The 25,551-nt window shown below is 42.6% G+C and overlaps 1 protein-coding gene across 1 annotated transcript in view; it reads right to left on the minus strand.

The window, feature by feature from the left end:
* RNF17 (ring finger protein 17) overlaps nt 1–25,551 on the minus strand; it is a 341,311-nt gene that overhangs the window by 66,206 nt on the left and 249,554 nt on the right. Inside the window, exon 23 of the mRNA XM_069759912.1 lies at nt 21,009–21,089. Coding sequence (XP_069616013.1) covers nt 21,009–21,089 — 81 coding nt within the window. The remainder of the gene's footprint in view (nt 1–21,008; nt 21,090–25,551) is intronic.

Consider the following 25,551-nt stretch of genomic DNA (forward strand, 5'->3'; position numbering starts at 1 on the left):
CTTCCCCCTACCTCTGACCTGGCGTCATTGGGAGGGCTTTTTTGCTGATGTCGAGGGACCCTTAAAGGGACTCTGTCACCAGAATTTGGCGGGACTGGTTTTGGGTCATATGGGCGGAGTTTTCGGGTGTTTGATTCACCCTTTCCTTACCCGCTGGCTGCATGCTGGCTGCAATATTGGATTGAAGTTCATTCTCTGTCCTCCATAGTACACGCCTGCACAAGGTGCAATCTTGCCTTATGCAGGCGTGTACTATGGAGGACAGATAATGAACTTCAATCCAATATTGCAGCCAGCGGGTAAGGAAAGGGTGAATCAAACACCCGAAAACTCCGCCCATATGACCCAAAACCAGTACCGCCAAATTCAGGTGACAGGTTCCCTTTAAGCATGTATCCAGATCCTTTTCTGTCTCTGGAGTCCCAATTCCTTCTATCTCCTGGGGGGCGGCCTCTACTAAATTTCCCTCTCCGAAAATAAGGTCTTCTAATGTCCACCGGAAAGCGAGGAAAACCCTTTTTCCTATCTCCTGCTTTTTCTAAGAGGTCTTCTAGCTTCTGACCAAAGAGAAAATGGCCGTCACACGGTATGGAACAAAGTCTATTCTTCGAAGGCAAGTCGCCCGGGCACCCCTTCAACCATAGAGCACGTCTAGCCACATTGGATAAACTTACTGCTCTAGCTGCTAGCCTTACGGAGTCTGCCGAGGAATCTGCTATAAAGGCTGCCGCTCCTTTAGCCATAGTCATATTGGTTAGGATCTCTTCCCTCGGTACTTTAGATTTCAGTTGCTCCTCTATCTGTTGTAGCCAGACTATAAGGGAGCGTGCAACACAAGTTCCCGCAATCGCCGGTTTTAAACCCCCTGCGGTTGCTTCCCAGGTGTGTCTTAGGAACCCGTCCGCTTTTTTGTCTAAGGGGTCCCTTAATACGCCAGAGTCTTCTAAGGGAAGGGATAACTTTTTAGACGACCTAGCTACCGCACCATCAATTTTTGGAACCTTATCCCACGTCTTCGAATCTTTCTCCTCAAAGGGGTAACGTCTTTTAGAAGCCGAGGGCAGATTACCCGATTTCTCCGGCTTCTTCCATTCCTTTTCTATAAGGGCTTTTACTTTAGAGTTAACTGGGAAAGTACGCTTCCTTTTCTCCTGTAAACCTCCAAACATAATGTCCTCCATGGATTTGGCCGCTTTCTCATCTTTTAGGCCCATTGAAGCTCTGACGGCTTTTATTAACTTATCCGTGTTCTCAGTTAGAAAGCACGGACGGCCCCAAACATCGCTATCTGAAGAGGAGCCAGAGGACATGGAAGAGGAGGGGAAGGGAGATAACGGTTCCTACTGATATTCCTCGTCAGAATGAGAGACTTCGGAATCAGAAACAGGTTCTGGGTTTTTACTACCCTTTTTCTTAAAGGGCTGTTTTCACAGAGACTTCTACTTCTGCTCCAATTATTGCCCTAAGACTAGAGGCAAAGCCAGAGGTCTCTTCCTGGATAGTCTTTTGGATGCAATCTACACAGAGACTTTTCTGCCACTGGGCCGCCAACGGAACTCTACAGAGAGCACATTCCTTGTTCTTTGACTTGGTGCTAGCCTTCCTCGGCGCCTGACAAGTAAACAGAAAATGTAGCCCATTACCACCAGGGTGACATTCACGTAGATCACTCACCACCCGCTGACCATGAAGGGTACCGGATTCTGAGGCTGAATAGGAGCATGGACAACGTCCCTCCTAGAAGCTGAAGAGTCCTGTGACGTCCCGCCAGGACGACTGCCACTCTTTCCACTCGAGCGGCTACTTCTCTTAGCATGTTGGTGAGCAGGTGCATCACCTGATAAGGGCTCTTGCTGCTGCTGTAATGGCCGCTGCTGCTCCATACGATCCTCCATATTTGGAGAGCTGTATAGAAGTGAGCAACGCTCTGTGCATACTTCCGCCTTAAAAAAGGGTGATCCGCAGCGCTCACCGCCTCTTCCGGTATTCGTTATGCACCTCTCCCTCCTCCTGTATCCCGCCAGGAAGCCCGAATCGCCGCCGTTGTCCGTGCCATGGGCGCCGCCATCTTGGATCCGGCGTGCAGCTCTGACGTCACGCAGGCACGCCCATTTCCAGCGTGCATTGCGCACAACGCCAGCCGCGCGCCCGGAAGTCACCAACCTCAGAGGGGGAGAGAGCGGCGTGGCAGTCACAGAAGGGCCCCAGGACCCCGAACTGTGCTGGCCCGATGCCCGAACATGCGCAAGAGCCCGCAGGATCTGCGAACGGCACTTCCAGCATCCTGAAGGCCGGCATACAGGCGCCCTTGCCTGCCCTTCCAGTGGGTGAGTGGAAATCTTCAATCAAAATACTGCCGTGATTCAGCACAAGGGTTCTTATCAGGACAGGAAACTCAACTGAAGCGAGGGAGAGGTACCGCCCTTTTATTTCAGTAGGTTTCCTGTCCTGACTGGGCAGATCCCTCTCTCAGGTGTGCCGTCATGGGAGACTGGAACATTTAGTCATGCCATTTGGTCTTACCAACGCCCCCTCCATATTTCAGAATTTCATCAATGTTGTATTTGCTGATCTCATTGGTCGTTTTGTTGTGATTTACTTGAATGATAATCTGATATACTCATCTGACAGTCAGTCTCATCTGAGTCATGTACGAACCGTCCTCCAAAGACTTAGAGAAAATCATCTGTTTGCTAAAAAAAATCTTTTTTGGGGATGATTGTGTCCTGTGAGGGTTTTCGTATGGACCCAAAGAAGGTGCAGGCCATTGCTGATTGGGTGCAACCCTGAGATCTTAAAGGACTCTAGCGCTTCTTGGGGTTCGCCAATTATTACCGTAAATTTATTCGGGGGTTTTCGCAGGTGGTCAAACCACTCACAGATTTAGCACGCAAAGGTGCGGATGTGAAAAATTGGTCCTTGTCCGCAAAAGAGGCCTTTGCTGCTCTGAAGAAATGCTTCACTACCGCCCCGGTTTTGGTACAGCCAGATCTGTCCAAGCCATTTATTGTGGAAGTGGACGCCTCTGAGGTGGGGGTGGGTGCTGTGTTGTTCCAAAGGCCCGTCACTGACCAACCTCAGGCCATGTGGATTTTTTGCCAGGAAGTTCTCTGCTGCTGAAAGTAATGATGATGTAGGCAATAGAGAGCTTCTTGCTGTCAAATTGGCATTTGAAGAATGGAGGCACTTTTTGGAGAGGGGCCAGTCAGCCGGTCACTGTGATTACCGACCATAAAAATTGATCATATATCGAGTCTGCTAAAAGACTTACACCCACACAGGCCTGTTGGTCACTTTTTTCTCCCATTTTCAGTTTACAATTACGTTTCGTCCAGTGTCAAAGAATATCAAGGCTGATGCCTTATCTTGTAGTTTTCATCCGGTGTCTCCCCCTGAGCCACCGTCCTCCATTCTTCGCCCTGGGGTAGTGTTGGCAGGGGTCTCATCTGAGTTGGAACGGCAGATTGAGGGGGCCCAGTCTCTGGCTCCTGCTGCAAAGTCCGGGGGTAAGTTGTTTGTCCCATTGCAACTTCGGCTTAAACTCCTGCAGGAGTTTCATGAATCCAAGCTTAGAGCTCACCCTGGTATGTCGGCCATGCGCCTGGCGGTGGCTAAGATCTTTTGCTGGCCTACTCTAAGTTCTGATGTTAAAAGATTAATTTCTGGTTGAGGGGTCTGCGCTCGTTCTAAAAACTCACACAGCCGGCTGGCTGGGGAACTTTAGCCCTTGGCAGTTCCTGAAAGGCAATGGACTCACTTTTCCATGGACTTTATTACCAATCTTCCCCGTCTAGGGGCAATACGGTGGTATGGGTAGTGGTGGACAGGTTCTCGAAGCAGGCTAATTTTGTACCCTTGACCGCACTACCCTCAGCTGAGACTTTGTTCAGATTGTTTGTGAAGCATGTGATCCGGTTGCATGGGGTACCCCTGAATGTGGTGTCTAATAGTGGGGTGCAATTTGTGGCAAAGCTTTGGCGTGCTTTCTGTAAGAAATTGGGGATTTCTCTATTTTTTTCATCTGCATACCACCCAGAGAGCAATGGTCAGACAGAACGCACTAATCAGTCTCTGGAACAGATCCTCAGATGTCTGACTTCCGCGACACAATGACTGGTGTGATGTACTGCTGTTGGCGGAGTTCGCCTTCAATAGTCGGGCGAGCCAAGCTACCGGTATGTCTCCTTTCATGACCAATTATGGATTTATTCCACATTTCGGCGAGTTTTCTCGTTTGGATTCTGGGTGTCCCGGGGCTGAGGGTTCTGTTCAGCGATTAAAGAATACGTGGGCGGAGGTCCAGCGGAATATCTCCAGGTCTCAAGGGAGATATAAATTTTTTGCTGACAGAAAAGAACGCCAGGTCCTGTGTTTTAGGTTGGGGACAAAGTTTGGCTCTCCACAAGAAACATTAAGTTGAAGGTTCCATCAGCCAAGTTGTGCCCCAAGTTCATTGTAAAAGTGACCACACTCTGCTCATTTTTCTCGACCTTTCTGCAGCTTTCGACACTGTTTTCCATTTGGTGAAGGCGGTATCCATCTCCTCTTGTTTTTCAAATAATTTTTATTGATTTTATAAATTTAATAGAGGTGAAGGGTAAAGGGTAAGGGAAAACAGGGTGGAAGGGACAAAAGGAAAAGACAGGCATACATATACTACTGTAGCTTACTCAGATTCAGGCTGTAAGCACACGTTGCTGTTTTTTTCGTGTTTTTTTCACCTTTTTCCCTGATAAAAATGCTATAAAACCGCATACAATAAGCATCCCATCATTTAGAATGAATTCTGGATGTTTTGCGCACATGATGCGTTTTTTTCAGCGAAAAAAACGCATCGCGGTAAAAAACGCAGCATGTTCAATAATTTTACATTTTTTTTTTTGCGGATTTCCCACTACAAAATGCATTGGGAAATGTCCGGAAAAAAAACGCATCAAAAACGCACAAAAAATGCATCAAAAACGCGGCAAAAACGCATGCAGATTTCTTGCAGAAAATTTCAGGTTTTTCTCAGGAATTTTCTGCGAGAAATCCTGAATGTGTGCACATAGCCTAAATGTAGCTCAATAATAAACCTAATACAACTGTCGCTTCTTAATAACAAAAAAGTAAGTATGATGTATATAAGGGCCTGTCCGGTCTTGAATCACCTAAGGTGACCCTAGGACTTTGTGGGGGCAAAGTACGGTTCATTTACAAGCTACAATTGAGGAATAAGTGGAAAACAGTTTTTCCGGGTCTTTGGATAATTTAGTTACAATTTTCAGTAAAATGTTGATTGTAGAACTATTTCACTTGGGATGAAAGTTTGATTTGGACATAGAAAGGAGTCCAGGAGAACCCATGGATGATTTTATACCAGCACGTTTCAGGAAATCAGCTCCCTCCGCAGGAGAAGAAATATTAATCAATTTAGATGCAAATTTAATTTGTAGCATAGAGAACAGAGTCCAATTGTAAGGTATTCTGGCCATTTGAAGCTCACGAGTAGTGGATTGAAATAATTTCCGTTTATGCAAGGTTTCCTTAGACAGGTCTTTAAAAACGGTTAAATGACTAAACGGAGAAGAGAGGAATCTTGCCTCTTGAAATACCGAGTAGTGTATTTCTGACCCAGTTGGGGTAAAAAGATGATAACATCAGTAGCAACATCAGACGGAAGAGTAGACTGCCTGCGAATTCTAAAGACCTTCTCAATTAAGTTTTTCCCATGGGCGTTAAGAATTAAATGAGAAACTAAGGAAGAGATGTAATCCCTTAACTGGAAAAACTGGACCGTTTTTGGAATCCCTCTGATCTTCACATTGTTTTTCCATTTAAAGTCTTCAAGATTAGTTAGACTTTTCTGAAGGAAGTAATATCTTTTTGAATATTTTTCAATGAATCTGAGATTGTAGTACAGTCATGGCCAGAAGTTTTGAGAATGACACCAAAATTATATTTTCACATGATCTGCTGCCCTCTGGTTTTTATTAGTGTTTGTCTGATGTTTATATCACATACAGAAATGTAATTGCAATCATATTATGAGTACCAATAGGTTATATTGACAATTAGAATGAGTTAATGCAGCAAGTCAATATTTGCAGTGTTGACCCTTCTTCAAGACCTCTGCAATTCTCCCTGGCATGCTCTCAATCAACTTCTGGACCAAATCCTGACTGATAGCAGTCCATTCTTGCATAATCAATGCTTGCATTTTGCCAGAATTTGTTGGTTTTTGTTTGTCCACCTGTCTCTTGATGATTGACCACAAGTTCTCAATGGGATTAAGATCTGGGGAGTTTCCAGGCCATGGACCCAAAATCTCTATGTTTTGTTCCATGAGCCATTTAGTTATCATCTTTGCTTTATGGCAAGGTGCTCCATCATGTTGGAAAAGGCATTGCTGAGCGCCAAACTGCTCTTGGATGGTTGGGAGAAGTTGCTCTTGGAGGACATTCTTGGACTATTCTTTATTCGTGGCTGTGTTTTTAGGCGAGACTGTGAGTGAGCCGATTCCCTTGGCTGAGAAGCAATAACACACATTAATGGTTTCAGGATGCTTTACAGTTGGCATGAGACAAGACTGGTGGTAGCGCTCACCTCTTCTTCTCCGAATAAGCTGTTTTCCAGATGTCCCAAACAATCGAAAAGGGGATTCATCAGAGGAAATTACTTTGCCCCAGTCCTTAGCAGTCCACTCCCTGTACCTTTTGCAGAATATCAGTCGGTCCCTGATGTTTTTTCTGGAGAGAAGTGGCTTCTTTGCTGCCCTCCTTGAAACCAGGCCTTGCTCAAAGAGTCTCCGCCTCACAGTGCGTGCAGAAGCACTCACTCCAGCCTGCTGCCATTCCTGAGCAAGCTCGGCACTGCTGGTAGTCTGATCCCGCAGCTGAAACAGTTTTAAGATACGGTCCTGGCGCTTGCTGGTCTTTCTTGGGCGCCTTGGAGCCTTTTTGACAACAATGGAAGCTCTCTCCTTGAAGTTCTTGATGATGCGATAGATTGTTGACTGAGGTGCAATCTTTGTAGCTGCGATACTCTTCCCTGTTAGGTCATTTTTGTGCAGTGCAATGATGGCTGCACGTGTTTCTTTAGAGATAACCATGGTTAACTGAAGAGAAACAATGATACCAAGTACCAGCCTCTTTTTAAAGTGTCCAGTGATGTCATTCTTACTTAATCATGACTGATTGATCGCCAGCCCTGTCTTCATCAACACCCACACCTGTGTTAATGGATCAATCACTAAAACGATGTTAGGTGCTCCTTTTAAGGCAGGACTGCAATAATGTTGAAATGTGTTTTGGGGGTTAAAGTTCATTTTCTGGGCAAATATTGACTTTGCAAGTACAGTAATTGCTGTTAAGCTGATCACTCTGACATTCAGGAGCATATGCAAATTGCCATTAGAAAAAATGAAGCAGTAGACAAAGGAAAAATTAATATTTGTCTCATTCTCAAAACTTTTGGCCATGACTGTAATGTTCTGATCTTTAGTAGGATACGAGGACTCTTGAATTTTGAATCTTTGAATTACATAAGGAGCCATCAGAAGCCCCATAAGATTTTGAAAATGAGACATCCGCTATGCGCGATAACGTATCTTTGAAGCGCTCTGATAAAACTCTCGGAAGCTTTGACTTTGTTTAAGTGTACAGCATCATCAGATTCCATTTAGATTTCAGACGATATTTTTGTGCTATCGTCATTATTAGTATTTTTTCCTGAAATATCTACTGAAACTAGGAGGGCCTCACATATGTTGATCATAAATTTTTCTGTTGGGTTTTCACGGGTTGCTTGAATATCATTTATCAATGAATTATTGTAATTACATTGCCCTTGTAATTTTCTCTGATTTAGTTTGACTGATTTAGTTTTTTTGTTTACATTTTTCAAAAATTTCAGAATTTTCACAACTGGTTGTATGTTCTGAAGAAGAATATGAACATGAAGAAAAAAATGTCATCGTAAACAAGGTCATCAGAAAAATAGTTACCTCTATAACCAAAAGAATCTGTATCGTTATAAAACTCCTCAGAGTGACCATTCTCCAACTGTCCCGATGAGTCGAGGGATTCATCTGATTGATCAGATTTGTTTTCTATATCTTTGTGAGAAGAAACAATTGACTGTGAAGAAGATATTTGTTGTTTCCTTAACAAATTTAGCAGAGTAAGGCGTTACATTAGGAAACTCCCCTTTAATTTCCGCCAGATTGTAGTCTCGAGTAGTATGTGTGGATTTACACTGTGTTCCAAATTATTATGCACAAAGTTTAGGAGTGATAAGGTTAGAATTTTTTTGTTTGTCATTTAAACTCATTGATAATGATGTGTGTCAGGGCTCTTTATATCACTGAAGGAAATTGCAGATACCTGTGGAAATTAGTTTGGCAGGTGTGTCCAAATAAAGGCAAGACTACTTAAGAAGGCTGTTCCACATTATTAGGCAGCCTACATTTTTGGCCAAAACGGGAAAGAAAAAGGATGTGTCAGCTGCTGAGAAGTAACAAAATGTGGAGTAGTTAGGTCAAGGCATGCCTACAATCAACACTGCCAAGACACTTCATCGTAATCATCGCACAATCAAGAAGTATGTAGGTGATTCCCAGCACACACGTGTGCGTGCTCATAAGGAAAAATTGAGGACTCTTTCCAACAGGCAATTGCGTAAGGTTAAAAGAGCAGCTGCAAAAATGCCTTGTCATAGCAGCAGACAAGTTTTTGAAGATGCTGGTGCCTCCAACGTCAACAGAACAACAAGATGCAGCGTCTTTCACAGGTTTGCAGCTGTGCGTAAGCCATCCTGTCGACCACCTCTATCCATCTATCTGCACACAAGCAGAAATGGCTCCAGTGGGCCAAACGATACATGAAGACTGACATCCAAACTGTTTTTCTCACCGATGAGTGCCATGCAACGCTCGATGGTCCAGATGGATGGAGTGGAGGATGGCTGGTTGATGGACACCCCATGAAAACTCGGCTAAGGCGCCAAACAAGGAGGAGGTGAAGTAATGTTTTGGGCTGGAATCATGGGGAGAGAGATTGTCAGCCCCTTTATGATCCCTGAAGGGGTAAAGATGAACTCCATAATCTATGTGGAGTTTCTAAAAACACTTCCTGCCATGGTTCAAGAGGAAGAACCGTACTTTCTGCAGCAAGATCATTTTCATGCATGATAATGCACCATCTCATGCTGCAAAAACATCTGCATCTCTGGCTGCTATGGGCATAAAAGACGACAAACTTATGGTGTGGCCACCATCTTCCCCTGACCTCAACCCCATTGAAAACCTCATCAAAAGGAGTGTCTAAGATGGCGGGAGGCAGTTCACATCTAAGCAACAGCTCTGGGAGGGTATTCTGTCAACATGCAAAACAATTGAAGCAGAAACCATCCAAAAACTGACAAATTCAATGGACGAGAGAGTTCAGAAGCTTCTTTCGAACAAGGGATCCTATGTGCAAATGTAACATCACCTAGAATAAAGTTTTCACTTGAAAACTGTTTGATTTCATTTTGTAATAAGCTGATAATGCTTATAACTTCACAATTGACCATTTTTTTGTTCAAAATTAAATAAAGGTTGAAAACTCTGCTGTGCATAATAATTTGGAACATGCATTTTGAGTGTTTATTTTTTTTTTAAAAAATACTGTTTTCATAGGCAGTTTGTTCCAAAACATTGCAATTATACTAGAATAGTAGATGACTGGAAAATAACAATGACTACAATTCAGATAGGTAATTTAGAGAAAATATGAGGAAATATTATTTGCATAATAATTTGGAACACAATGTAGAAGGGGTACTCTCTTCAGGTAAAAATTTCAGATGCAGACCCACATGTTTCCCATCAGATAAAAGCTTGGCCTCATTTGACTGTAAATTATACATGTGCCCTTTAATGGTGTTACTTCTCAATATATTAGTTGATTGATTAAGTGGTTTTTTGCTTTTAAGTACTGGTATTTTACTTATTGTTACTGATGATTGATCAGTAAGGCCATTTCTTTGGACTTTACTCTCCTTTATTTTGTTTGATGCATTTGAGAGTGTTTTCCTCTCAATGTCTCTGTAGGATATTTGCTCTCTGAAAGCTTCACTTTCTGCCTGGTCATGAAGGGGTGTCACTGACTGATTTTGTAACTCTAAGACACTCCCCTCATCCTTCCTCTCTGCATTCAATGCCCATCCTCTTATACTGCCATTTACCCTTGGTATAAACACTGGCGCATCATATCTCAGTCCCCCTGGGATCTGGAGAGCCGCGTAAACACTGCCGAGGCCATGCAGCTTTGAAGACAGTGGCTCACCATCTGTTCCTGTTTGTTGCGTCATGGCTGCAGTGATCACTGTGGTCTCTCTGCGCTTCTTATAACTGGCAGCCTGCACCAGAGTCTGGATAGGAGCGGGAATCTTCGTCGCTTTAATTACCTCTCCCCTCGGTTGAGCTGCAGCCCCGGAAAACAATGCGATCCCTCGGCGCATCTTGTCAGCTGGCATCGGCGCTTCTGAAAGGGCGGGAATCTCAGCCGCGTCACCATTTTCTTTTTTCTGCTGCGTCATTGTTTCAGGATCTCTCGCGTCCACCCGGCTTCTCCTCAGGACACTGTCAGCTGATAATGAAGCCTCGGTAAGTGCAGGGAGGTTTACAGCTGATGACCGACGGGCGATCTGAGCACCATAAAGCCGCAACTCCGTCGGGTTTTGGCACGGGATCCATATTATGAGGTAAAGGCTTATTCACCTTTACATCAGAAGAAAGCAGGCCTCCATTAGATCTCCTCACGGTGTCCCTCCATTTCAATAAAGGAATTTTCTTGGATGAATGGCCTTTTTTCTTCTTATAACCCAGTCCAGGCATAATCTCACAGGTTTTATGACCAGGTATTACACAATTAAGTATGCTTTAGGTAGCTGAAAATAGGGGATTTTCAGGAGCTATGCAAAAGCATGTCCACTCCTGTCCCCCGCAAACCACACCCCATCCATCTCCTCTTGCAACCTTTGTCATGGCAATCAAATAACATTGATTGGCAGGGAAGTTTCAAATTTCTATTCATGCCCATTAAGTTCCAATTGACTCATAGTTCGGAGGGAACTTTTCCTTCCTTTGTATGTGACACTATGTAAGCAGCTTACATGTGCTATTAAACCAGAAGTCCTGAGTACACCACACAAAGTTGTGCTGTATTGATTTCTAGAGTGCTTGTAAAGCAAATCTTATTAATTTGTAGTTCGAAAGGCATAGAAGAGAATGGATTTCACTCGAAGGGCAATTTGCATTATGTGCACTCAATATGATTTCCATTCATTCTGATCAACGTAGCTGATTTTGATATAATTTGATCCATTTTTTAATTTTACTACCGATTCCAATTGCACATAAAAAGGTGCTAAACAGGAAATTATTTCACCTGGCATCTAATCTGCAAAGACTAACAGGTGTTACCCTGTATCGTGGAGGGTTGTCCTGACTGGGTTAAAGCGGACTTGTCAATCCTTGACTGGCAGAGAAGTTGATGGCATTTTAGTTTGTACTACATCAAATTAGCATTGTTATGATTATATGATCCAATAATGTCCTGATATTTGAGGCCGAATGTCGGCTTTGCGCAGAGATTCCGTCGACAAGAGTAGATGCCATTTTTGTCAATGGTGTATCGAACCAGCACTGGTAAGATCTTTCAATCTGCTGACATTTGCAGTTGACAGTCAGCTTTGCACGGACATATTATTGAAACTTCCATACAAGTTCAAATTCTCTGAAACCCACATCAGACAACAACCAAAACCAACAACAACTTTGAATTAGACACGAACCATTTGAGAATTTTTCTTTTTTATATTGTGGTGCAGCTAGCCACATCCTACACTACAGCCGAAATGTGATTCTGAAACAAGGAGAAAGAGGACCTTATTACATCCAAACATAAGCAGGCTTGCTGCTTGCTGGTTCTGTTTTAAAGAGCTATAAACAAACTATTGATTTTGTGCCAACTATAGTCCCTCTTGCACGGTAAAAATTATATTGGTGTTAAATATTAATTAATTGAATTATTCTTATTCTCAATTCTAGGAAATAGCGACCACAATATTGTACAGTTTCACCTGTCTATCACTAGGGGGACTTGTCAGGGAGTCACAAAAACACTGAACTTTAGGAAGGCAAAGTTTGACCAGCTTAGAGATGCCCTTAATCTGGTAGACTGGGACAATATCCTCAGAAATAAGAATACAGATAACAAATGGGAAATGTTTAAGAACATCCTAAATAGGCAGTGTAAGCGGTTTATACCTTGTGGGAATAAAAGGACTAGAAATAGGAAAAACCCAATGTGGCTAAACAAAGAAGTAAGACAGGCAATTAACAGTAAAAAGAAAGCATTTGCACTACTAAAGCAGGATGGCACCATTGAAGCTCTAAAAAAACTATAGGGAGAAAAATACTTTATCTAAAAAACTAATTAAAGCTGCCAAAAAGGAAACAGAGAAGCACATTGCTAAGGAGAGTAAAACTAATCCCAAACTGTTCTTCAACTATATCAATAGTAAAAGAATAAAAACTGAAAATGTAGGCCCCTTAAAAAATAGTGAGGAAAGAATGGTTGTAGATGACGAGGAAAAAGCTAACATATTAAACACCTTCTTCTCCACGGTATTCACGGTGGAAAATGAAATGCTAGGTGAAATCCCAAGAAACAATGAAAACCCTATATTAAGGGTCACCAATCTAACCCAAGAAGAGGTGCGAAACCGGCTAAATAAGATTAAAATAGATAAATCTCCGGGTCCGGATGGCATACACCCACGAGTACTAAGAGAACTAAGTAATGTAATAGATAAACCATTATTTCTTATTTTTAGGGACTCTATAGCGACAGGGTCTGTTCCGCAGGATTGGCGCATAGCAAATGTGGTGCCAATATTCAAAAAGGGCTCTAAAAGTGAACCTGGAAATTATAGGCCAGTAAGTCTAACCTCTATTGTTGGTAAAATATTTGAAGGGTTTCTGAGGGATGTTATTCTGGATTATCTCAATGAGAATAACTGTTTAACTCCATATCAGCATGGGTTTATGAGAAATTGCTCCTGTCAAACCAATCTAATTAGTTTTTATGAAGAGGTAAGCTATAGGCTGGACCACGGTGAGTCATTGGACATGGTATATCTCGATTTTTCCAAAGCGTTTGATACCGTGCCGCACAAGAGGTTGGTACACAAAATGAGAATGCTTGGTCTGGGGGAAAATGTGTGTAAATGGGTTAGTAACTGGCTTAGTGATAGAAAGCAGAGGGTGGTTATAAATGGTATAGTCTCTAACTGGGTCGCTGTGACCAGTGGGGTACCGCAGGGGTCAGTATTGGGACCTGTTCTCTTCAACATATTCATTAATGATCTGGTAGAAGGTTTACACAGTAAAATATCGATATTTGCAGATGATACAAAACTATGTAAAGCAGTTAATACAAGAGAAGATAGTATTCTGCTACAGATGGATCTGGATAAGTTGGAAACTTGGGCTGAGAGGTGGCAGATGAGGTTTAACAATGATAAATGTAAGGTTATACACATGGGAAGAAGGAATCAATGTCACCATTACACACTGAATGGGAAACCACTGGGTAAATCTGACAGGGAGAAGGACTTGGGGATCCTAGTTAATGATAAACTTACCTGGAGCAGCCAGTGCCAGGCAGCAGCTGCCAAGGCAAACAGGATCATGGGGTGCATTAAAAGAGGTCTGGATACACATGATGAGAGCATTATACTGCCTCTGTACAAATCCCTAGTTAGACCGCACATGGAGTACTGTGTCCAGTTTTGGGCACCGGTGCTCAGGAAGGATATAATGGAACTAGAGAGAGTACAAAGGAGGGCAACAAAATTAATAAAGGGGATGGGAGAACTACAATACCCAGATAGATTAGCGAAATTAGGATTATTTAGTCTAGAAAAAAGACGACTGAGGGGCGATCTAATAACCATGTATAAGTATATAAGGGGACAATACAAATATCTCGCTGAGGATCTGTTTATACCAAGGAAGGTGACGGGCACAAGGGGGCATTCTTTGCGTCTGGAGGAGAGAAGGTTTTTCCACCAACATAGAAGAGGATTCTTTACTGTTAGGGCAGTGAGAATCTGGAATTGCTTGCCTGAGGAGGTGGTGATGGCGAACTCAGTCGAGGGGTTCAAGAGAGGCCTGGATGTCTTCCTGGAGCAGAACAATATTGTATCATACAATTAGGTTCTGTAGAAGGACGTAGATCTGGGGATTTATTATGATGGAATATAGGCTGAACTGGATGGACAAATGTCTTTTTTCGGCCTTACTAACTATGTTACTATGTTACTATGTTACTGAGCACATTGCTTCTTGTTGACATTACAGAAGCTATTTATGTGTATGTAGCTCAGAGTATAAGTCAACACCATATACAGGTCCTTCTCAAAAAATTAGCATATAGTGTTAAATTTCATTATTTACCATAATGTAATGATTACAATTAAACTTTCATATATTATAGATTCATTATCCACCAACTGAAATTTGTCAGGTCTTTTATTGTTTTAATACTGATGATTTTGGCATACAACTCCTGATAACCCAAAAAACCTGTCTCAATAAATTAGCATATCAAGAAAAGGTTCTCTAAACGACCTATTACCCTAATCTTCTGAATCAACTAATTAACTCTAAACACATGCAAAAGATACCTGAGGCTTATATAAACTCCCTGCCGGGTTCATTACTCAAAACCCCCATCATGGGTAAGACTAGCGACCTGACAGATGTCAAGAAGGCCATCATTGACACCCTCAAGCAAGAGGGTAAGACCCAGAAAGAAATTTCTCAACAAATAGGCTGTTCCCAGAGTGCTGTATCAAGGCACCTCAATGGTAAGTCTGTTGGAAGGAAACAATGTGGCAGAAAACGCTGTACAACGAAAAGAGGAGACCGGACCCTGAGGAAGATTGTGGAGAAGGACCGATTCCAGACCTTGGGGAACCTGAGGAAGCAGTGGACTGAGTCTGGTGTGGAAACATCCAGAGCCACCGTGCACAGGCGTGTGCAGGAAATGGGCTACAGGTGCCGCATTCCCCAGGTAAAGCCACTTTTGAACCATAAACAGCGGCAGAGGCGCCTGACCTGGGCTACAGAGAAGCAGCACTGGACTGTTGCTAAGTGGTCCCAAGTACTTTTTTCTGATGAAAGCAAATTTTGCATGTCATTCGGAAATCAAGGTGCCAGAGTCTGGAGGAAGACTGGGGAGAAGGAAATGCCAAAATGCCTGAAGTCCAGTGTCAAGTACCCACAGTCAGTGATGGTGTGGGGTGCCATGTCAGCTGCTGGTGTTGGTCCACTGTGTTTCATCAAGAACAGGGTCAATGCTTTATGGTGATGAAGATTTCATTTTTTCAGCACGACCTGGCACCTGCTCACAGTGCCAAAACCACTGGTAAATGGTTTACTGACCATGGTATTACTGTGCTCAATTGGCCTGCCAACTCTCCTGACCTGAACCCCATAGAGAATCTGTGGGATATTGTGAAGAGAAAGTTGAGAGACGCAAGACCCAACACTCTGGTTGAGCTTAAGGCCGCTATTGAAGCATCCTGGGCCTCCATAACATCTCAGCAGTGTCACAGGCTGATTGCCTCCATGCCACGCCGCATTGAAGCAGTCATTTCTGCCAAAGGATTCCCGACCAAGTATTGAGTGCATAACTGAACATTATTATTTGATGTTTTTTTTGTTTGTTATTAAAAAACACTTTTATTTGATTGGATGGGTGAAATATGCTAATTTATTGAGACAGGTTTTTTGGGTTATCAGGAGTTGTATGCCAAAATCATCAGTATTAAAACAATAAAAGACCTGACAAATTTCAGTTGGTGGATAATGAATCTATAATATATGAAAGTTTAATTGTAATCATTACATTATGGTAAATAATGAAATTTAACACTATATGCTAATTTTTTGAGAAGGACCTGTATAAAGGGAACACGTGATCTGTGGGACATATAAATAACGTCTCTTAGGAGGGTGCAGGGGCTTGTCTCGTGGGGGCTGTCACCTCCTGCCTTCACCATCATTCTCCATGGACATCAGACAAGTCATACAAGGAAGGAACAGCTGGTAGCCATGACGACTTCAGATTTAACACAGAAAGACGGCTTTTACCATTCAGAACTTTGGGAAAGATGAGTAACAAGTGCTAATATTTACAAATGGACAATCTGTTCGTAACTATTTCATCTATTTTTATGTTTTGCTGCAATGTGGTTTTTCTGTGGACAATTTAATAAACCACTACTTTTTTACGAGAATATCATGACATTTTTTTCTTTAAAAGTAATGCACCTGGTAAAGTCCTGATTAAATAAATGTGCGAAATAAGCATATTTAACAATTGGCTATTGTGTCTTCTATCACTTGTCCCGCTCTACAGGTGTTGAGAAATTGCATATGTGTTGCATATTTTATTGGTTTGTCATTTTGGTTTAATTTTACTACTATCATAGAATCAACATGTAGTAGCAACTCATCAGTAATGAGAAAGTATGCATCCACTGAATACAGATTTTACCAGTAAATCGTGAATTTTCAGAACAAATTACACCTGGAGGATAAAGAAACAGATTTTGTTGATAAGATATATTTAAATATATATTTATAAACAAAGTTGCTTCTCTTTATGAGTTCTTGATTTATGAAATAAAAATGAAAACAAGGTTGCACTTTAAGACCCATGTATATGCTCTGCTGACCTTTCTTTGTACACTTTTTTATGGCACAGATGATGGGTTGGGTCACATTTGGAATTAACCCCTTTCTGCCATTGGACGTACTATTCCGTCCATGTGGGGTGGGCCCTACTTCCCAAGGATGGAATAGTACGTCCAGCGCGTCACCCGCGCTCACGGGGGAAGTGCGGCCGATCGCGGCCAGGTGTCAGCTGCTTATCGCAGCTGACATCCGGCACTATGTGCCAGGAGAGGTCACGGACCGCCCCCGGCACATTAACCCCCCGGCACACCGCGATCAAACATGATCGCGATGTGCCGGCGGTGCAGGGAAGCATCGCGCAGGAAGGGGGCTCCCTGCGGGCTTCCCTAAGACCCCCGCAGCAACACGATGTGTTGTCCCCCCCCTGGGACAAAGTAAAAAAAAAAATTTCCAAGTGTGTAAAAAAAAAAAAAACAACAACAACAAAAAAACCTAAATAATGAAAAATAATAAAAATAAAAAATATTATTCCCATAAATACATTTCTTTATCTAAATAAAAAAAAAACAAAAACAATAAAAGTACACATATTTAGTATCGCCGCGTCGGTAACGACCAGTCCTATAAAGCTGTCCCACTAGTTAACCCCTTCAGTAAACACCGTAAGGAAAAAAAAAAAAAAAAAAAAAAAAAAGAGGCAAAAAACAACGCTTTATTATCATACCGCCGAACAAAAAGTGGAATAACACGCGATCAAAAAGACGGATATAAATAACCATGGTACCGCTGAACGCGTCATCTTGTCCCGCAAAAAAACGAGCCGCCATACAGCAACATCAGCAAAAAAATAAAAAAAGTTATAGTCCTCAGAATAAAGCGATGCAAAAATAATTATTTTTTCTATAAAATAGTTTTTGTCGTATAAAAGCGCCAAAACATAAAAAAATGATATAAATGAGGTGTCGCTGTAATCGTACTGACCCGAAGAATAAAACTGCTTTATTAATTTTACCAAACGCGGAACGGTATAAACGCCTCCCCCAAAAGAAATTCATGAATAGCTGGTTTTTGGTCATTCTGCCTCACAAAAATCGAAATAAAAAGCGATCAAAAAATGTCATGTGCCCGAAAATGTTACCAATAAAAACGTCAACTCGTCACGGAAAAAACAAGACCTCACATGACTCTGTGGACTCAAATATGGAAAAATTATAGCTCTCAAAATGTGGTAACGCAAAAAATATTTTTTGCAATAAAAAGCGTCTTTCAGTGTGTGACGGCTGCCAATCATAAAAACCCGCTAGAAAACCCGCTATAAAAGTAAATCAAACCCCCCTTCATCACCACCTTAGTTAGGGAAAAATTAAAAAAATGTATTTATTTCCATTTTCCCATTAGGGTTAGGGCTACGGTTGGGGCTAGGTTTAGGGCTAGGGTTAAGGCTACAGTTAGGGTTAGGGCTAGGGTTAAGGCTACAGTTAGGGTTAAGGCTACAGTTAGGGTTGGGGCTAAAGTTAGGGTTTGGATTACATTTGCGGTTGGGAATAGGATTGGGATTAGGATTAGGGGTGTGTCTGGGTTAGAGGTGTGGTTAGGGGTGTGTTTGGATTAGGGTTTCAGTTATAATTGGGGGGTTTCCACTGTTTAGGCACATCAGGGGCTCTCCAAACGCGACATGGCGTCCAATCTCAATTCCAGCCAATTCTGCGTTGAAAAAGTAAAACAGTGCTCCTTCTCTTCCGAGCTCTCCCGTGTGCCCAAACAGGAGTTTACCCCAACATATGGGGCATCAGCGTACTCAGGACAAATTGGACAACAACTTTTGGGGTCCAATTTCTCCTGTTACCCTTGGGAAAATACAACACTGGGGGCTAAAAAATAATTTTTGTGGGAAAAAAAAAAAGATTTTTTATTTTCACGGCTCTGCGTTATAAACTATGTTGAAACACATGGGGGTTCAGTTCTCACAACACATCTAGATAAGTTCCTTGGGGGGTCTAGTTTCCAATATGGGGTCACTTGTGTGGGGTTTCTACTGTTTAGGTACATTAGGGGCTCTGCAAACGCAATGTGATGCTTGCAGACCATTCCATCTAAGTCTGCATTCCAAATGGCGCTCCTTCCCTTCCGAGTCCTCCCATGCGCCCAAACGGTGGTTCCCCCCACATATAGGGCATCAGCGCACTCAGGACAAATTGCACAACAACTTTTGGGGTCCAATTTCTCCTGTTACCCTCAGGAAAATACAAAACTGGGGGCTAAAAAAATAATTTTTGTGGGAAAAAATTTTTGTTTTATTTTTACGGCTCTGCATTATAAACTTCTGTGAAGCTCTTGGTGGGTCAAAGTGCTCACCACACATCTAGATAAGTTCCTTAGGGGGTCTACTTTTCAAAATGGTGTCACTTGTGGGGGGTTTCAATGTTTAGGCACATCAGTGGCTCTCCAAACGCAACATGGCGTCCCATCTCAATTCCTGTCAATTTTGCATTGAAAAGTCAAACGGCGCTCCTTCCCTTCCGAGCTCTCCCATGTGCCCAAACAGTGGTTTACCCCCATATATGGGGTATCAGCGTACTCAGGACAAATTGTACAACAACTTTTTTGTTCCAATTTCTTCTCTTACCATTGGGAAAATAAAAAATTGGGGGCGAAAAGATAATGTTTGTGAAAAAAAAAATGATTTTTTATTTTTACGGTTCTGCATTATAAACTTCTGTAAAGCACTTGGTGGGTAAAAGTGCTCACCACACCTCTAGATAAGTTCCTTAGGGGGTCTACTTTCCAAAATGGTGTCACTTGTGGGAGGTTTCAATGTTTAGGCACATCAGTGGCTCTCCAAACGCAACATGGCGTCCCATCTCAATTCCTGTCAATTTTGCATTGAAAAGTCAAACGGCGCTCCTTCCCTTCCGAGCTCTCCCATGCGCCCAAACAGTGGTTAACCCCCACATATGGGGTATCGGCGTACTCAGGACAAATTGTACAACAACGTTTGGGGTCCATTTTCCCCTGTAACCCTTGGTAAAATAAAACAAATTGGAGCTGAAGTAAATTTTTTGTGAAAAAAAGTTAAATGTAAATTTTTATTTAAACATTCCAAAAATTCCTGTGAAGCACCTGAAGGGTTAATAAACTTCTTGAATGTGGTTTTGAGAACCTTGAGGGGTGCAGTTTTTAGAATGGTGTCACACTTGGGTATTTTCTATCATATAGACTCCTCAAAATGACTTCAAATGAGATGTGGTCCCTAAAAAAAAATGGTGTTGTAAAAATGAGAAATTGCTTGGCAACTTTTAACCCTTATAACTCCCTAACAAAAAAACATTTTGGTTCCAAAATTGTGCTGATGTAAAGTAGACATGTGGGAAATGTTACGTATTAAAGGGAACCTGTCACCTGAATTTGGCGAGACTGGTTTTGGGTCATGTGGGCGGAGTTTTCGGGTGTTTGATTCACCCTTTCCTTACCCGCTGGCTGCATGCTGGCTGCAATATTGGATTGAAGTTCATTCTCTGTCCTCCATAGTACACGCCTGCACAAGGCAAGATTGCTTTGCGCAGGCGTGTACTATGGAGGACAGAGAATGAACTTCAATCCAATATTGCAGCCAGCATGCAGCCAGCGGGTAAGGAAAGGGTGAATCAAACACCTGAAAACTCCGCCCATATGACCAAAAACCAGTCCCGCCAAATTCAGGTGACAGAGTCCCTTTAAGTATTGTGTGTGACATATCTCTTTGATTTAATTGCATAAAAATTCAAAGTTGGAAAATTGCGAAATTTTCAAAATTTTCGCCAAATTTCCGTTTTTTTCACAAATAAATGCAGGTAATATCAAAGAAATTTTACCACCATCATGAAGTACAATATGTCACGAGAAAACAGTGTCAGAATCACCGGGATCCGTTGAAGCGTTCAAGAGTTATAACCTCATAAAGGGACAGTGGTCAGAATTGTAAAAATTGGCCCGGTCCATAACGTGCAAACCACCCTTGGGGGGTAAAGGGGTTAAAGTGCTCTCCAGGACTATAATAATGATGGACTTTCCTTAGGGTAGTCTATCAGTGTTTGATCAGTTGGGGTTTGACTTCAGAGACATCTGCTGAATAGTAAGATGGTGGTCTGTAATTGCTTAGACATTGAATAGGATACAGTTGTCTACAATGCATAGCTGTATGCTCAGACATGGAAAACACATTATCTGAAGTATTGCTACGAGTGGTGACATATGTGATCTTTTTTTAACTTATTATAAAAGATTAAAGAAAAAATACCACAATATGGACAGTGACTAGTCTCTCCTTCAGAAGTTCTCTAAGAAACTGAATTGCATCCGATTGCCAGTGGTCTCCAACCTGATAAATTAAAGTACAGAAATATTATGATTAAAAACACAAAAACAAAAAGTAAAACAAACACGGCATTCTAATACATTATATTTGTTACTTTATCCATTAAAGTGCCAATATAGAAAGTATATCATATATACCGCGAGAATAAGCCGAGATTTTCAGCCCATTTTTTTGGGCTGAAAGTCCCCCTCTCGGCTTATACTCGAGTCATACGCAGGGGTCGGCAGGGGAGGGGGAGCGGGGGCTATCTAATTATACTCATCTACTCCTGGTGCGGTGCCTGCTTCTTCCAGTGCTGCATTATCTTCCTGTACTGAGCGGTCACATGGTACCGCTCATTACAGTAATGAATATGCGGCTCCACCTCCCATAGGGGTGGAGTCGCATATTAATTACTGTAATGAGCGGTAACTGTGACCGCTCAGTACAGGAAGAAGCTGCAGCGCCAGGAGAAGCAGGGACTGCACCGCGCCAGGAGCAGGTAAGTATACGGGGAGGGGGAGCGCAGCGCTGCACGATATTTACCTGCTCCTCATTCGGGTGCGGCTCCGTCATCAGTGTCCTCTGGCTGTGACGCTCAGGTCAGAGGGCGCGGTGTCGTTGTCGGTACGCGCCCTCTGCTGAACGACAGTGATGAGGACGGAGCCGCACCCGAACGAGGGGCAGGTAAAAGTGCCGGGGTCCTGAGCTACGGAGAGGTATGTGATTGTTTTTTTTAATCGCAGCCACAGCATATGGGGCAAGTGACTGTATGGAGCATCTGTATGGGGCCATAACGATTGTGCAGCACTATAAGAGGCAGTGACTGTATGGAGGATCTGTATGGGGCCATAACGATTGTGCAGCACTATAAGGGGCAAGTGTCTGTATGGAGCATCTTATGGAGCCCTTATTACCGTTTATGCAGGAATATATGGGGCATATTTTAATATGGAGCATTTAATGGGGCCCATCATGAACTGTATGGAGCATTATATGGGGCTCCTGATTCAATATGGATATTCAAAAACACTTAACCTACTGATGTCTCAATTAATTTTACTTTTATTGGTATCTATTTTTACTTTTGACATTTACCGGTAACTGCTGCATTTTCCACCCTAGGCTTATACTCGAGTCATTGAGTTTTCCCAGTTTTTTGTGTCAAAATTAGGGGGGGTCGGGTTATACTCGAGTATATACGATATATAAATATATATACACAAGATGGTGGCCCAATTCTAACGTATTTTAGAATATGTATAGTAGTATATAGCACAGCCACGTAGTATATGGCACAGCCACGTAGTATATGGGTATGTGCACACGATGCAGATTTAGTGCAGATTTAGAACAGTTCTGCGATTTTTTTTTTGCAGCAGAAACGCTGCTGAACTGCATTGATTTACAGTACAATGTAAATCAATGTGAAAAAAAAAGCTGTGTACATGGTGCAGAAAAATCTGCGCAGAAACGCTGCAGATTTCAAATAAGTGCATGTCACTTCTTTTGTGCAGTTCTGCAGCGTTTCTGCACCCCTCCATTAATAGAAATCTGCAGTGGTAAAATCTGCACAAAAACTGCACAAAATCCGCATCAATTCCGCACAAAAAACGCACTAAAACCGCATAAAAATGCACCTGCAGATTTAGTGCAGAAAATTCTGCACCACATTTCCTACGTGTGCACATAGCCTATAACACAGCCACGTAGTATATAACACAGCCACGTAGTATACAGCAGCCACATAGTATATAGCACAGCCTGTTGTGAATTCTGCTCTTGGGTTCCCTCCAGTGGTTGTTGGTGGGAATGCAGTTGTCTCTGACTCGCAGTCCTGGCCAGGTGTATCGGATGATTACAATTCTGACTGGGATATTTAGGTGTGCAGGATCCTTTAGCCCTTGCCAGTTGTCAATGTTCCTTGTGAAGTGTTGGATCACTTTCTGGCTTCTCCTGCTTGCTGCCAAATTCAGCAAAGATAAGTGTTTGGTTTTTGTATCTGTGGCACACTGCTGTGTGCTTGTTTCAGTTTTATTCCTGCTCTGATTGTAGGATTCACTGGAGTTGCAGATTTACGCTCCTACATCTTTTAGTAGATGTAGGAAGTTTTTTTGTATATTCTGCTGTGTATGTTTTGAAGGGTTTTAATACTCACCGCACAGAACTCTGTCCTATTCTGTTTTATCTAGCTAGAGTGGCCTCCTGTGCTATATCCTGTTTTTCTGCCTATGTTCTTTCCTCTCCGACTCACCGTTAATATTTGTGGGGGGCTGTCTATCCTTTGGGGATTTTCTCTGAGGCAAGATAGTATTCCAATTTCCATCTTTAGGGGTATTTAGTCCTCCAGCTGTGTCGAGGTGTCTAGGTGTGTTAGGTACACTCCACGGCTACTTCTAGTTGCGGTCTTAAGTTCAGGATTGCGGTCAGTATAGTAGACACCTTCTCCAGTGAAAGTTCTCATGCAGCTCCTAGGTCACCGGATCATAACAGCCCACGTAACACAGCCACGTAGTATATAGCAGCCACGTAGTATATAGCAGCCCACATAATATATAGCACAGCCCACATAACATATAGCACAGCCCACATAATATACGGGATAGCACAGCCCACGTAATATATAGCACAGCCCACGCAGTATATAACACAGGCCACATAGTATATAACAGCTCATGCAGTATATATCAGCCAGGCAGTATATAACACAGCCCACGTGGTATATAACACAGCCCATGTAGTATATAACACAGGCCAAGCAATAAATAACACAGCCCACGCAGTATAAAGCACCGTGGGCACCATATCCTTGCTTTAAAAAAAAAAAAAAAGTTATATACTCACCCTCCGGTGTCCACCAAAGCTTTCACGAAGCGCTCGATGCTGCCGCCAGCTTCCGTTCCCAGTAATTTCGCAATGCATCACTGGGAACAGAAGCTGGTGGCAGCATCGCGCGCATGGGTGGATGGCGGAAGGTGAGAATAGAACCAATTCTTTTTTTATTATTATTATTATTTTTAACCCCTTTCTGTCATTGGACGTACTATTCCGTCCATGTGGGGTGGGCCTTACTTCCCAAGGACGGAATAGTACGTCCAGCGCGATCAGCCGCGGTCACGGGTGGAGCGCGGCCGAGTGTCAGCTGACTATCGCAGCTGACATCCGCCACTATGTGCCAGGAGCGGTTTCGACCGCCCCCGGCACATTAACCCCCGGCACACTGCGATCAAACATGATTGCAGTGTTCCGGCAGAATAGGGAAGCATCGCGCAGGGAGGGGGCTCCCTGCATGCTTCCCTGAGACCCTCAGAGCAACGCGATGTGATCGCGTTGCTCCGAGGGTCTCCTACCTTCCTCCCTGAAGCAGGCCCGGATCCAAAATGGCCGCGGGGCTGCATCGGGGTCCTGCAGGGAGGTGGCTTACAAGCGCCTGCTCAGAGCAGGCGCATGCAAAGCCTGGAGCTGTGCACGTCAGATCGCTGATCTGACACAGTGCTCTGCAAAGTGTCAGATCAGCGATCTGTCACTTTACTGTGATGTCCCCCCTGAGGAAAAGTTAAAAAAAAAAAAAAATGCATGTGTAAAAAAAAAAAAAAAAAAAAAAGTTCCTAAATATTTGGGCAGCACTGTGGCGCAGTGGTTAGCACAGCAGCCTTGCAGCGCTGGAGTCCTGGGTTCAAGCCCCACTAAGGACAACATCTGCAAAGAGTTTGTATGTTCTCTCCGTGTTTGCATGGGTTTCCTCCGGGCACTCCGGTTTCCTCCCACATTCCAAAGACATACTGACAGGGAATTTAGATTGTGAGCCCCAATGGGGACAGTAATGATAATGTGTGTAAAGCGCTGCGGAATATGTTAGCGCTATATAAAAATAAAGATTATTTATTATTATTAAAAAATATATATTGTTCCAATAAATACATTCCTTTATCTAAATAAAAAAACAAACAATAAAAGTACACATATTTAGTATCGCCGCGTCTAACGACCCGACGTATAAAACTGTCCCACTAGTTAACCCCTTCAGTGAGCACCGTAAAAAAAAAAAAAAAAAAAAAAAAAAAACGAGGCAAAAAACAACGCTTTATTATCATGCCGCCAAACAAAAAGCGGAATAACACGCGATCTAAAAGACGGATATAAACCATGGTGACGCTGAAAAAGTCATCATGTCCCGCAAAAAAATGAGCCGCCACACAGCATCATCAACGAAAAAATAAAGTTATAGTCCTCAGAATAAAGCGATGCAAAAATAATTATTTTTTCTATAAAATAGTTTTTATCGTATAAAAGCGCCAAAACATAAAAAAAATGATATAAATGAGATATCGCTGTAATCACACTGACCCGAAGAATAAAACGGCTTTATCCATTTTACCAAACGTGGAACGGTATAAACGCTCCCCCCAAAAAAAAATATAAAAAATTCATGAATAGCTGGTTTTCGGTCATTCTGCCTCACAAAAATCGGAATAAAAAGTGATCC

This window comes from Ranitomeya imitator, chromosome 3 (assembly GCF_032444005.1).
Source record: "Ranitomeya imitator isolate aRanImi1 chromosome 3, aRanImi1.pri, whole genome shotgun sequence".
NCBI classification, from domain to species: Eukaryota; Metazoa; Chordata; class Amphibia; order Anura; family Dendrobatidae; genus Ranitomeya; species Ranitomeya imitator.